This window comes from Onychostoma macrolepis, chromosome 06, assembly GCF_012432095.1.
Source record: "Onychostoma macrolepis isolate SWU-2019 chromosome 06, ASM1243209v1, whole genome shotgun sequence".
NCBI lineage: Eukaryota > Metazoa > Chordata > Actinopteri > Cypriniformes > Cyprinidae > Onychostoma > Onychostoma macrolepis.
This window is the reverse complement of record NC_081160.1, coordinates 13,695,004-13,711,098: the sequence shown is the minus strand read 5'-3', so window position 1 is coordinate 13,711,098 and position 16,095 is coordinate 13,695,004. Positions and strand designations below refer to the sequence as shown.

At 36.3% G+C, this 16,095-nt stretch overlaps 1 protein-coding gene across 6 annotated transcripts in view; it reads right to left on the bottom strand.

Moving 5' to 3' along the window:
- rptor (regulatory associated protein of MTOR, complex 1) overlaps positions 1-16,095 on the bottom strand; it is a 288,710-nt gene that overhangs the window by 34,080 nt on the left and 238,535 nt on the right. For all 6 annotated transcript variants that reach the window (XM_058779698.1, XM_058779699.1, XM_058779695.1 and 3 more), the window contains 4 exons: positions 15,396-15,516; positions 15,038-15,178; positions 14,621-14,776; positions 5,592-5,710 (listed from right to left, as the gene is read on the bottom strand). In XM_058779698.1, coding sequence (XP_058635681.1) covers positions 5,592-5,710; positions 14,621-14,776; positions 15,038-15,178; positions 15,396-15,516 — 537 coding nt within the window. The remainder of the gene's footprint in view (positions 1-5,591; positions 5,711-14,620; positions 14,777-15,037; positions 15,179-15,395; positions 15,517-16,095) is intronic.

Genomic DNA, 16,095 nt, shown 5'->3' with positions numbered 1-16,095 from the left:
TAATATTTAAGCCCAAAGCCATTACACTGGTGGTGCTACTTAAATCTAAAATCACTGCATTTAGTGGTGTCCCGTGTTAGGCTAACTAACATCTGATATCACTACAGTAGGATTTGTAGTAACAAGATGCAATTTTGTATTATAGTAGTATATCACTCTCAGTGGTGGTGTATTGTCTTTCTGCATACTTAAAATGATGCACTTTCCTTTCATCAGTGAATTTATACTGTACTTTTAGTGCTAGTATGAGTAAACTAGAACATAAGTTAGAACATAACAGGCTCTGATAGAGGGGTGTGTGTGTGGTGTGTGTTATTTTGCACTGACTGGACTCAGCAGGTCTATCTGAGTATCACAGCACAAATGTCAGCATGACAAATTGGCACTCATTGTCACCTGCTGCTCAGGAACTTAAGAAAGGTCAAAGACAAAACAAGTTTGATTATTGGAAATTTAAGCAACCTTTGAAAGTTCTGCAATCATGGTTTAGAGACTTTTCAAAGTTAATCAGTGTCTAACAAAAAGCACTGAAGTGCTTATGTAGCTGGTACTCAAAAAAAAAAGAAAAAAAGAAAAAACACTTTAAAACTCAAAAATCCATTGTTAGTTATTTGGCTGCAATCAGGCTCAAGCTGATGTAGACATGATGCAAGCAGACCTGAGAAAACAAGGACGAATGTCTGATACTCTGTCAGAGGATTTTGGAACTCCGACTACGCCTCCTCTCTACAGTTTGAACTCTGTAACAGGGGATTATAACAACACTCAAGCTTCAACTTAAAAACATAGCTCAGTATGGTGTATGAAAAGAAGATTTTTAGTAAAGCGAATCAGTCTGCAGTAAATGTGTATTTGCCAGAGTCTCTCGGCATCTTGCTTATGCTAGATGATGTCAAACTGAGAGTAATGTTATGACAAATATATTAATTAGTGAAGCCTCATAGACCTCTGAGAACCACATAGGAAGCCACTTCTAAGTAAATTCTAAGTGTTGCTTTTGGCAAAATCATGAACATGGATTCGAAAAAAGTAAATTCAGCAAAACTTATATGAACTCAAATGAACAGAAAACCAAAATCAAAAACAAAAAAATGTGGCCATGTAAAGATTGCCACTGTTTTAAGTTAGCAGTTAAGCTGAACTTCTGGAAACCCTTGAGCAATGTAATTTTGAGGAAGCGCTTTGACAATGTAGTTTGCCAAGCTACTAGCTAGTCATAATTTGAAGCAGTTAAAGCTACTCTTTTGAGCAAAGAATCTGTTATCAAGACACCCAGGGAAAAAAGCTAACTATAGTAAATTGAAGATTGAAGATCTGCTATTTTAGTACACAGCACAGCAAATTAAAATCACAATGGCACAATATCAAACTGCTGATTTATATTCACTAGTATAAAAACAAGCCTCAAATTTACACATTTATAGTGAAAGAAAGAAAAAAAAGATCGAAAAGATCAAATACTGTAAATAGCAATGAACAGAAAATTAACAAAATATTCACGTCAATATTTTTTATCTGTTCATATACATTCTCAACAAACCAATAATTAATTAGACTTACCAATGAAACATATGAGAGAGGGAACTGTACAAAACAACTGACTAGAACGAATGTTCCCTCAGCATTCTTAATACACTGAACAAAATTATAAACGCAACACTTTTGTTTTTGCCCCCATTTTTCATGAGCTGAACTCAAAGATCTTAGACTTTTTCTATGTACACAAAAGGCCTATTTCTCTCAAATATTATTCACAAATCTGTCTAAATCTGTGTTAGTGAGCACTTCTCCTTTGCCGAGATACTCCATCCAGGTGTGGCATATCAAGATGCTGATTAGACAGCATAATTATTGCACAGGTGTGCCTTAGGCTGGCCACAATAAAAGGCCACTCTAAAATGTGCAGTTTTACTGTATTGGGTATCTGTCAGTATCTGGTGTGACCACCACTTGCCTCACGCAGTGCAGCACATCTCCTTCGCATAGAGTTGATCAGGTTGTTGATTGTGGCCTGTGGAATGTTGGTCCACTCCTCTTCAATGGCTGTGCAAAGTTGCTGGATATTGGCAGGAACTGGAACACGCTGTCGTATACGCTGATCCAGAGCATCCCAAACATGCTCAATGGGTGACATGTCCGGTGAGTATGCTGGCCATGCAAGAACTGAGATGTTTTCAGCTTCCAGGAATTGTGTACAGATCCTTGCAACATGGGGCCGTGCATTATCATGCTGCAACATGAGGTGATGGTCGTGGATGAATGGCACAACAATGGGCCTCAGGATCTCGTCACGGTATCTCTGTGCATTTAAAATGCCATCAATAAAATGCACCTGTGTTCGTTGTCCATAACATACACCTGCCCATACCATAACCCCACCGCCACCATGGGCCACTCGATCCACAACATTGACATCAGCAAACCGCTCACCCACACGACGCCATACACGGTGTCTGCCATCTGCCCTGTACAGTGAAAACCGGGATTCATCCGTGAAGAGGACACCTCTCCAAAGTGCCAGACGCCATCGAATGTGAGCATTTGCCCACTCAAGTTGGTTACAACGACGAACTGCAGTCAGGTCGAGACCCCGATGAGGACGACGAGCATGCAGATGAGCTTCCCTGAGACGGTTTCTGACAGTTTGTGCAGAAATTATTTGGTTATGCAAACCAATTGTTGCAGCAGCTGTCTGGGTGGCTGGTCTCAGACGATCTTGGAGGTGAAGATGCTGGATGTGGAGGTCCTGGGCTGGTGTGGTTACACGTGGTCTGCGGTTGTGAGGCCGGTTGGATGTACTGCCAAATTCTCTGAAACGCCTTTGGAGATGGCTTATGGTAGAGAAATGAACATTCAATTCACGGGCAACAGCTCTGGTGAACATTCCTGCAGTCAGCATGCCAATTGCACACTCCCTCAAAACTTGCGACATTTTAGAGTGGCCTTTTATTGTGGCCAGCCTAAGGCACACCTGTGCAATAATCATGCTGTCTAATCAGCATCTTCATATGCCACACCTGTGAGGTGGATGGATTATCTCGGCAAAGGAGAAGTGCTCACTAACACAGATTTAGACAGATTTGTGAACAATATTTGAGAGAAATAGGCCTTTTGTGTACAGACCATGGTTAATCAGATAAGCCCTTTACACAGTCTGACATGGCTGCGGTTGGAATTGAACTGCGGGTTTCGTCTGGCCAGAGGAGAACTGGCCCCCCGACTGAGCCTGGTTTCTCCCAAGGTTTTTTTCTCCATTCTGTCACAGAGGGAGTTTTGGTTCCTTGCCGCTGTCGCCTCTGGCTTGCTCAGTCGGGGAGACTTAATTTCTAGCGATTATCGTCGATTTGATTGCACAGATACTATTTAAACTGAGCTAGGCAATGACATCTCTGAATTCAATAATGAAATGCCTTTAACTGAAAATTTAGTGTTTAATCTTATCATTATACATTACTGACACTCTATCCTCCAATTTGATACTGTTAAGTGCTTTGACACAATCTGTATTGTTAAAAGCGCTATATAAATAAAGGTGACTTGACTTGACATAGAAAAAGTCTTAGATCTTTGAGTTTAGCTCATGAAAAATGGGGGCAAAAACAAAAGTGTTGCATTTATAATTTTGTTCAGTGTAGTAAAGCTACATAGAAAACAATGTGAATTAAAAAAAATTATATACTGCTTGATGTTGGAAAAAGTCAATTGTCACTGGACAAGCTTCAATATTTAGAAAACAGCAATTGATAATGTAAAGTTAGCAGTGTCTAGTTTCATCTAGTTACACTGACACAGTGCAGCATATGGAACATAAGTCTGTGAGTGGAAGTGCTCTTTGTGCTCAGGCTAATTCATTAGCAGAATGTTATGCACTAACACTGTGCAACGTGGGTAGGGACTCGTAGGCCATATACAGTATGAGGAGTATCAGAGGAAGCAGGCTACTGACACAGCTTGAACAGCAGATACTCAGAGACAGAAGTCAGCGGTGGTTGTTTGCTTCTTAACTTACGGGTGCCTCTCCGTTTCTTTTTAATTGCATTTGCTTAATAACAAACAGGGCTGAATGTGGAAAGTTTAAAAGTAGGACGCGTATAAGGCTCAGATGTTGTATGTGGGCTTGTGTATGTGTGGACACGTTAAACACATAAGCGCATGTTTTCTGGATTCTTAAAAAAAGGACCTGTGGCAGTATGGAATTGCAAGGTATCAGATGGTAATAAAAGAACTTTGATATATACCATACTTAATGATTACTCGACACTCATATCAGACTAAGATTTATGATTAGAGCTAAAAGTGCATTCTTGATCCATTTCACTGCATTAAGCACGTTAATTTTTCTTAACCTCGTTGTAATGTTAGTGAATTTGGAGTATTCTAAATAAGCAGCCGTGTGCACGAGGTGAGTCTTTTTCATAAAACACACCCAAACCAACTTTATATAAGGGCATTCCACACAACCTTTCCTTGACAGTTTTTTGCCACTCTCATCAAAAATATGCCGCTCTCTACAGACATGCTCTCACCAGTTCTTTGTGCACTGCCAAGTGTACCATACTCAAAACTAGTTCAAACACAATAAACACCTTTTATACAGACCCAAGTTTACAGACCGCTCATTAGCCAGCTATACAAAACATACACATACATAACATACACATATCTATATATATCTATATCTATATCTATCTATCTATATATATCCACCGCTGCTGCATTTGCAAAACACCGCATTTTAGATTTTTACACATTAAACAGGTGTGCAGTATTATTTATATAATTGAATCCTATGTTATATCATTCTTGCTGTAAAAAATTAAAAAGCGGTTTACTTTGCAGTGGACCATTAAAAGTGGCAGCCTATATAATACATGCATTTATAGGCTATGCTAAATGTCAGTATTGTCACATTACTTAATATTTTCAAAAATACAAATATTAGAAATTATAATAATTATGTGGGAAAAAGATATCAAATCACAAGCTTGTTTTATTAATCATTCATTTTAGTTGAAACATGGGGACATTTTATTAATTTGCCCCAGCGTTTTATTTCCATTGTTTAAGTTAAATTGTGACTATACCTGTTACTTATTGGTTGCTTTGTTGTTGTGTTTTTTTGGCATCAGCAAATTATTAAAGTTTAAAACCTTTTATGACACTAATTGGGTCACAATAGTGACTAAGTAAATGTGTGTTACAAAACTAGGTTAGGCATCTATACTCATAATTCTCCCATTCAAAGTAATCTACCTTTTTCTATCATTATGGCACACTTCTTTAAATGCATAATCATCTACTGTAAAACCAATAAAAAATAAATAAAAAAGGAGGGACGAGTTGAATCATTACACTACAATGCTGTCGACTGAGCTTACCATGTACCGAACCTGGAATATTTCTTTAAGAATAAAACACAATGTTCTAGTCTACAATACTTGTAGCGCAAAATGTTCTGGACCTGTAACACTTACAAATGAAATAACACTAAATGCAAATACGTATATAGATATAAGAAGAAACAGCAGATAGAAATATGTGAGCACAGTGAAATGGGGCAGATGTAATTAGGCTCCCAGGAATGTCTGTACCTTGTATGCGATGCTGTTGAGAACCTTCATGGCCAGATCAGAGACATCTGGAAATGGATCAGCTGCAAGATGAAGTAGCACCCTCCAAATCTGAGTATATACACTGTTAAAAGACACTCCTGAAAAGATAAATCACATTTCAACACATTTTGTTAGTTTCATAAAAAATAAAAAAAAAGGAATGATGCATTCAGATCCTTCCTAAGACATTCTTTTCAAAAAGGTACTGCTGAGGTACCTTGATACAGTGACACACTATCAAAATACAGTGCTACTTTTTATGGTACTGAATGATTAACATTTTCATATACAATGACAGTTAAATCATACTTACAAGAATATCATGGTTTCACCATGAAAAACACAAATCACAAAACAAAGCAATATTATGGTACTTTCATTGCAGCAGTATAAATAAGAATAATAAATAAGAATAAACAAATACTAAAGCATTCTCTCTTTTATTCAGTCACACCAGTTTTTACAGGACAGTTTAAGGTCAGTTGTTTATGATTTTGTCAATACATCCAATAAAAGAAACAGATGAAACTGAATATCCAGTACAGTCATTAAGGTCACTAATTACTTCACCTCCCTGTTCCAATAAAAACAGGACTATCGATTTACACAACAGAAATAAGCAGATCTCATCCATCTTTCATTAGAAGCTGTCATTAATGTTATCAGGATGTCATTGGCTGGTCTGGAAATGATGTGATTTCAGAAGCAGGAAACAGCTGTGGGAACACGTTGATTTCAATCTGACATTTTCTCTCCTGTCCCTGGAGTGAACCGGCAACCGCAGCTGACATTATCCTTTTTTTTTTTGTTTTTTCTTCTTCTCCCAATTCTCATGCATTTTCATTCTGTCATCATCTGCAGAATGCCACCCCTCATTTCTGTCTCTATAGTTCATCCTGCTCTGCACCATTCAGGTGACCAAGACACATTCCTTAAATTATGTAGTGGTGCCATTCTCACCTCATAATGAGACTGGGTGCAATTGCCATGTGTGCGTATGTGTTACTGTCAACATCCTATCCACTGGACGAGCATACCTGTGCTGGAGCATGTGTATAAGTGTGTGTAAACATCAAGAGCCCACCAGTCAGATGAGCGTATTTGTGATGCAGAAAGAGTGTGTGCTTTCCCTGTGGTGCTGCGTGAGAGTGGAGCCCCTCATCATTGGCATGCACATTGCGTCTGCCATCTTAAACGCATGCACAATCCAAAGCACTTCATGAACACACTCTCCAGAGACACCTCCTCCAACTCGCTCTCTCTTCGTGCACTTTTTTTATTCACACAAAAACAGCAGGCGTGGAGATTGATCTGAAAGCTTTATAAAGAGTTTTCTGACCCTCACTCTGATAGTCACTTCACCTAAATGCTGATCTTAAGCCATTTCACCTGAAATTAGTAGTAACCTTTGATGAACCAAAAACAAAACTAATTTAAATTTTGCAGCTAAGAGAAATCAACAACTGTTGAATAATCAGCAGTTAAAGTATAATATGGGAAAAGGCAGGGCTTTAGCATACTCCTTTATTTTGATTGGCCGATGTAAACAGAGGCATAATTCTCCACAGATGGTCATGAAATATTCAGAAGGACTGCAGTGGTGTGCTGTCAAAACCTGCCACACTTTCAGAAAACACTAAGAAATGGACCCATTAGGAAGTTAGAGGTTTATATGACAAAATATTTCACTAACCATAGCAGATCAGTGTATTATGATATTATTCCAGTGCTTAACATACTTCTCCAGGGAACGTTAAAAGCTCTCGCTTATATTCCATGCATCAGCACTGGAGAAATGTACATATGAGCAAAAAGATACAAGTAGACTATTAACCATTAAATTCCAAGTTGAAATTTACAAGATCAGGCCAGTGTAATGATCTGTATAAAGGCTGTAAATGCTTAAACATTTACCAGTTGCTTCGATTGAACTACATGATGTGCTGATTGATTAATTAAAGTAGTCACAAATAATTGCATATCAATATTTTAAAAAAAAATCCCAATCATTAGAGGACGACTGAATAAAGTGCTGAATAAACATTACAAAAACTACTTTTAGAAGATTTTGGATGAATGAATAAATGATTACATTTAAATAAATAAATAAATAAAACAAAAATGTTCCATGACTCATCCAGTCATCCATAATTACAATTTTGCTTTATAAAAATCTAGAAACCATAGAAAATCTAGAAACCAGTTTAAATACATTCAGTTCCAGCAAAAAAATAAAAATAAATAAAAATAATAATAATACTAACATACAACTAATCCAATATAAAGTGATACATAGAACACACCTAACCCAAAACTAATAGTTTAAAACGGGAATGACAGATTCAAACAAATGTGTGCACTGCAATCTCAATATACAAGATAAAGCCAATATGCCCTCTGGTTGTGCACCCTGGTTACTAGGTTACATTTTGGAAAGAAGTCACAGCAAAACTATCTGTCTACTGTCCCTCCCTACTTCTGTCTCTATATCACCAATAAAAATTTTTGGCCAACTGGAAAAATAAAATATCCACTACACAATGGCTACAGGTACTATCAGTCCATAAAAAGAAACACATATGGTGATTCACAAATTACCTAAATTTACACAAATGTTTAGCATCATTGCATCATTGCATTTATTCACTGCCATTCAAAAGTCTGGGATCAGTTAAAGATTATAACGATTTTTACTGTTTTTGTAGAGTTTCTTATGCTCATCAAGGCTGTATCTATTTGATTAAAAATACAGAAAAATATTTTGTGAAATATTACTGTAATTTAAAATAACAGTTTATTTTATTTTAATATACTTTAAAACATAATTTATTCCTGTGAAACATAGCTGAATTTTCAGCATCATTACTCCAGTCTTCAGTGTCACATGATCCTTCAGAAATCTTCAGAAAATTTGGGGTCAGCAATTTTTCTTTCTTTCTTTCTCTGTCTCTTTTTCTTTCTTTTTTAAAAAAAAAAAAAGAAAAAAAGAATTTAATACGTAGTAAAGACTTAGAAAAGATTTCTATTTTGAATAAATGCTGTTCTTTTTAACTTTTTATTCATCAAAGAGTCAAAGAAAAAAGTATCACAGGTTTCAAAAACAATAATAATAATAATAATAATTTGCAGCACAACAGTTTCAACACTGATAATAAATCAGCATATTTCTGAAGTATTATGTGACACTGAAGACTGGAGTAATGGCTGATGAAAATTCAGTGCTTTGTCACAGAATTAAATTATATTCTAAAGTATATTAAAATAGGAAACCAATATTAGAAATTTCAATAATATTTCACAATATTACTGTTTTTCCTGTATATTTTGATCAAATAAATACAGCCTTAATGAACTCCATTAAAAACATTAAAAATCGTACTGATGTCAAACTTGTGAATATATATATATTCAAATAGCATGTGAAATAGCATTTCTTTAATCTGTTGCTGCTCCAAAAAAGGAATTTGCATATACAGTATATAAACCATTACTTTTATCATTTTTATATTTATATAAAGTCCATTAATGTTATCATTATTATTGTTACTATATCATAATATTTTATTTATTTACTTATTTATTCTCTCACTTTTTTGTCCTCTCTCTCTTCTAACCCACTCTTCTTTAAATCTTTGTTTGTTAGTTAGTTAACTTGTCTGTTACTTGTGTTCTTATGTTCTATACTTGCTTTTGTTGGGTATTCCTTGACTTTTACAGTAATGCCACCTTTGTATATAATCACAGTGTATCTGTCTGTAATGTGTCCAGATAAAAAAAAATAAATACCCTAACTGTATTACCAGCCACAAAATAAATCAATAAAAATAAATAAATCAGAGATTTGACGCAGTTTTCCATGCCAGATATATAATCCTAGAGAAGAATAAATGTAAACTACTTCTGTTTAATCTTTATTGCACAAATGTCTCCAATAATACAAAAACACAACATAACTTGAAATATTTATATTCCTTATAGTTCTATAACATTCCAGCACTGGATTTTTTTTTTAATTCTCTGATATATTCTGTACTGTGTACTGAAGTGTACTACATTAATATTCAGATGGCACCCCTAGCCAAAATATTTGACATTTTATACGTGGTTGTCAAAAACTCTGCAACTTCAGTTTAAACAAACACCTGCTATAAAAGACACCGTGAATCCATCAGTAACCGTGGTAACTAAAGGTGCTTTGAACTCTGGACTCTGCTGTGTTAGCACTTAGTTTCCTCCATTGCCTGGCTACCGATTTCTGTATGCAAAGCACAGTCACTCCTGGAGGTTAAATAAGGACTGTACAAACAGCTTCATACTTTAAATAAGTTAGCCACAGATTATATAAAACCGAAGAGGGGATAAGGAGGAGGATATAAGGAAAGGATGGGTTGACAGGAGGTCAGAGGAGAAAGATGAAATGAAGAGGTTTTGTAAGGTGCTGGTGTAGATTCTGCACTAATGTTACTCAGAGGTGTGAGGGGATGACGAATTAAAAAAGAGAATATGAAGAAAACTAAAAACGACAACAGCCACAAAAGACAGAAAAAGAAGTTGAGAAAAAAATGTAATGGCTGAATGAGACAGAGAGAAGTGAAATGGATTTAAAGATGAAGAGGTGAAAACAGCCTGAATGTGCAGATCGAAATGCTTTTAGAAGCAGAAATTTCTGAAAATGTCGATAAATTGAGTTTAATGCTGATAAGGCATGTGTAGCTATTGCGTCACAAATGCACTATCCATTCACGAGTCTCTCATACAATTCATAGCTTTCAGTCATGTGACCGGCTCGAAGACCTGGAGGGCAAAACATCCATAGAACTGCAGGACAAGCCTGACAATTTTCCATCTGTTTTACAGCCGCATATATTTAGATCACCTCTCAAAAGAATAAAACACAAGTATGTGAACAAAAAGTTTTGGCCATTTGCAATCCATATTAAACACCCACGGCAATATTTCAATCATTAAACAGTGCAGAAAAACGCTGTAAAAACACTTAAAGTGCCTTAATATATTTAAAACAGTAATATTCTCTATATTAATGATGCATAGTTTACATAGGCAAGCAGATGAGGCCGGAATATGAACGCAATCCGCTTAATGGTCCAGTATTTTCCTTCTAATGGTTTTCTATGGGAAACCATTTAACGTGAAACTTTGTACATTGCGTTTATATTCTGGCTTCATCTGCTTTCCTGTACAAAATATAAATAATCAGTAAGGTGTTTACTGTATTTCGCCTTTTAATATCTGCGTTTTACTACTAAATGCAAACCGCGTAAAAATAACTGTCGGTCAGTGGAGCAAAGCTTCATTTTGCCCTCGAGATGGGCATTCCTATAAGGGTGTGACGTCACATGAAAACTATTAATTGATGTGAGTAGATCTATTTGTATGATGCACAGAACTGCTGCCTATATATACACCAATAATAATTCATTTATGAGGTCCCATTTCAGTTAGGATGCTGACACAGAAGGCAGTTGTCTATGTATGCAGTTGGCAGCTCACTGGGTTTTGCAACAAAGCCTCAGTCTTACCATACAATGACAGAAGTAACAATATGAAGGATCTGAAATTGAAACCAAGGGGATGACCAGAGCAAATTATAAATCAGATAAGAAAGAGTGTGAGAGAGGACTAGAAAAAAGAGTGCTTTTACAGCAGGTTTGATTGATGAGACTAAATTAGCACAATTTAGAGTATATATGTTGAAATAGGACTAAAATAAATTGAGCAAAATTCTGCTGCAGAGGGATTTTGAGGTTTCTAGTCTCTTAATTTAACCATTTATCATCTCTGCCTGCAGAGGCCATAAAAGAACAAGATTAAAGAACCAGCATTTCTGTATGTCTGATTCTTAGCCTTCCTTATAAATTCTCACAGGGACAAATGCGAAGCATGCGTGGAACAGCATTTAGTTTGTGAGTTCAGTACATGAAAAAACTGTATCAGTTCACATAAAAATGTAAATTCAGCCATCATATATTCATCCTCAGGCTTTTCCTTTTCCATGAATTCACAAAGAAAACAGTTTTATTCAAAGGAACTGTGACAAAATATGCAACAGCAATTAACCAAATGAGAACAAACCTACCATACCAAACCTCTGTAAGTAAACCTGTGTTTTTCACTTACTTGTAAAAAAGAAGAACTTTTGCTAAATGCACAAGCTGCTATTTTATAATATCATATAGAAATTAATGACACTGATGAACTGTCAGATTCACACCAACGACAACCGGCAAATCGTCAAATCTAGTGTGGCACGTCTAAATGCACTATGTTTGAATGTATAGGCATGAATTTTGGTCTGCTTGTCACATGAAGCTATCATATGTTTTAGAACATATTTTCGAATATGTTTTTAGGGGTTTTCAAAGTCAAGACAGTGGGCTTCCCTTTTAACACAACGTACCCGGTAACAACCTTCCCCCTGAATTCTGACAACTACATAAATACAGTGAGATGTGTTCCTAATCTATGACTCACTGTAATCATCTTGAAATAGTCATCCCTCAAAACTTTGAGCGTGACACTGGTTTGCTTTGTCCAATCAAGAGTTGTAGTTTGCTTATGATATGCTCATGCAGCAGTTGGGTGTTTTGAGCCACTGTCCAGTCTTTATTTCACACAGTGCAATGAGAAACAGCTTTGGGCTGCTCTGAAACAATCACTGAATATGAGAGAAGCTGTGCTTTGAAGCCAAATACATGCTGAAATGAATAATTTACTAAAATCTGGACGTGAGACTATTTTCTCCACCATCTCTGATGTAATTGTCCGGGTTTTCTCTGCATTAGTACTGTTTTGAACTGACTGCTTGAATACATTTGCTTTCTAAATCCTTGGACTTAAAACTTTCCAGAAGTTTACCAGTTTAAAATGAACTGATCGCAAACAAAAGAGAGGAAATATAATGACGTCTCTTGACCAAAACCCTTTTTTTTTTTTTTTGCTTGTATATATGTAATATAGTTGTATGGACTGCCCTGATCACTGTCTACCTTTGTTTATGGAAAAGAAAAGCCTGGGCATTCTGCAAAACATCTTTCTTCTTGAATGAAGAAAATCACACAGTTATGGGCCTGCAGTATGTGCAGTTCATGTTGACCTGTTAAAATTAGCCATCAAGTCAAAATTATAGTGAGATTAATAAAATATAGATGAAGAGCGTTATCAAAAGTGGTGTGTCCAGGGCCTAAAATTAACACTTGCCAAGCACCAAATGGGATTAAAAAAAAAAAAGCAGCTTCACTGCAGTGGCGTAAATTTGTCTTAAAATGTGTCGGGGACTAGGTTGTGGGGGATTGGTGTGAGGTTGTCATGGCGATCATATACATTGTGGGTTGATTTCCCTTTACTGGATGCACTATAAATGTTGCAAGAAGCAGAAAATATGTATGCATAAATTCATTTGTACAGAACATCATCAGACGTCTCTGCATCAGTTCCCACTAATTTGTGCACATTTCTCCGTGCAATGTACAGTACAGTAGCCGCACAACACCAACAGCACATGAGTGGCAGCAGCGCAGTATCCTCTATTTTACTTTGCGAGATAAGCCTCCAACATGCCTATTTTTTCAAATGGTTTCAAAAAGTGACTATTATACTATATTTTAGATTATTATACATTTAAAGAGTGATAAATACAATGATAGCAAATGTGGATTATATGGGAAAGTTATTAAATAAATTTTTTCAATCAATTTGACGTTTCTCCAAACAGATTATACGTTTTTATTCATTTTATATTACAAATCATGCTCGTAATTTTATCAAAACACTGTGCACAAGTCTCAAATGTTTTCATAACTATTACTAACGTCAATTCATTCGCCACATTATATAATTGTTTTTGCAAGTGTCTTTCTTCTGTTCAGAGAACTGAACCAACCAAAAATCAGAACCTCAAAGAAAAGAAAAAAAAGATCCAAAATTGTTTTTTGCGCAAGTACATAACCGGCCAGTCTTCAAAATTATCTCCTTATTTTAGCCTGATTCACAATGGTAAACTTATAATAATGTTTTCTAATCTGAGTGGTACTGAGCGGGAAGTTCGAGCATGCTGCTGCATCATTACGTCTCATCTGTTAACATAAAGAAGTTGTCCCGGCTTGTAGACTATATGTGATGATCCTGCAGGTGGTGGATCGTTTACAGCCTTTTCCTCACAGCAGCTGGAATAATTAAATTTATCATTTTGACGGTGAACTGTAATTCAGAAACGATTATGTGTTTATGAAACAAATGTGACTGAAATTAGATTATATTCCAGTTTTAAATGTGCATCTCAGATAGCCTACGCCGGATTACACAAGATTTGTATTTTAAAGAGAACCAATTCTAAGGAAGAGTGATTTGCTTTTTGGGTTAAAAGAATTTCTTTATACGAAATTCGAAAGGTGTGACACTTAGAGATTAGACTGTACAGAAATGGAAATCTACATGCTACTACACACTACATACACGTAGTCACGCAATGCTGATGTTGTTAACATTAAAAAATTGAGAACAAAGTATAACAGTAATACTAATTTGCATGGTTTGATATGAGCTAAGTGTTCGTTAGATTTAATCACCATTGGTAGAGTGATTTATTGTAATGCTTTTTTCCTTAGTTGGTCAGAACAAAAGTGTCAGACTTGTTACTTACTCGTTCAGATGACAATATCCAGTAAAAATTCATATTTGGGTCATACTTCCAAGATGTAGAATCTGGTATTCCGAAGTACAGTGAATATCCACACCAGTGCGGTGACTGACAGCCACACATCAAACATTAGATTCATCTGCACTCAGGAGCCGTGCTGGCGCACAACCCACACAAGGAATATAATTCCTCAAATAACTGCAAATGCAGGTTTCAAACCCGAGATGGCAACAAAGAGGCAAAACTTAGGGATTGCAGCTTTAAAGAAGCATTTGGTCTATGGAGAGAGACGTTTTCAAAGGAAGCTGATGAAGGTCTTGTCTATGACTGTTGCTGAAACAGGGAGTCTTACCAATGAGAGAATTCAAGGAAGAGTATGAGCTGACTCTCCTCATCTTGTCGATGGTTTCAAAGGAGAGGAGGTATTCATCATTATCAGGGCTGCCCAAAGTACTGCTGGCACTGCTGCTGGTGCTCAGGTTCCCTGGAGAGAATGCTGCCGGACCACCTATAACACATAACAAAAATAAGCACTGTTAGGAATAGGGGTGGGTGATATGGACAAAATCTTAAATCACAATATAAGGAATTTTATTTTTAACTTATAAAGGGGACCTATTAAAAGTACAATATGACCCGCAGTTAAGCAGCATGATTTTATTGCAATCACATTGATCTTGTGAACTGTTGAAAGATATAAAAAAATGAAAACAGAAAATTTTGTACCAGAAATTTCAGGCTTGGTGATGTAGAGTCGAGTTTGACTCACCCTCCTCATTGAGATTGAGGTTCTGAAGACTCTTATTAAGGGTTCGAGCAGTGGTGGCAGCTCTTAGGTTTGTATAGGAGTTCACTGATCGTAAACGAGGGATGGCAGGACTGTCCCTACCTGGGGTAACATTTCCTGTCTCTACATACACACAAAAATCAAGGCAGCTGAAACATCAGGTATACAACGGACCATGACTATGGAATACATCGACAGACAGACAGACAGACAGATAGTACATTGCGCAGTGTACATTACTGTAAGCAGCATGTTAGTATTCTATTCAAAAATTACACTTCATTTATTGCTGTTGTTTAAACTATAAGTCACTTAGAATAAAACAGTTATAAATAATTACCTGTGGAATTTGCAGGAGAGGGTACAGCATAGTTTTTCTCTTCCTCTATGAACTGCAGAGCCACAGTACAGAAATTACTCTCATACTGTACGACTAGGTGACTAAGAGCAACAACCAGCTCCTAAACATGACAAAAAAACAAAACAAAAAAAAAACAGATAAATAAAAGTTATTGAATGTAAACAAAGTCATAGCAGGTCATCATGAGCCAATACACGTCATCTAAAGTCAGTATAGATCAACATCGGCCAGTTAGGTAAACAATAATCACTACAGATCAACATCAGTTAATGAAGGTAATCAAGAGCCACTACAGGAAGACTGTTTCAATTACTTTTAATTTTGCTCTTACTAGCTCTTCTTAAAAAGGTCCTGCGGTGCGGCAAATGAAGTAAAAATATTCCATGTAGTAGTCGCTCAGTTAACATAATGCCATATATTCGTTCTGTAATAATTAGAATTACCATAAATATAAAAAGTATTTAATATCAACTACAACAACACAAGAGTGATGACAAAACAAAACAAACTTGTAGCCAATCAGCACTAAGGGGCGTGTCTACTCATGATGTGGAGGAGAGAGCGTGCAGTGAACAGCCGAGCCGAGTGACAGAAAGATAGAGATGGCGGATAAAAAACAAGAGGAAAATGTCTGCGGAACGATAAGGCAAGAAGTAGGACCCGTGTAAATATCGGATCA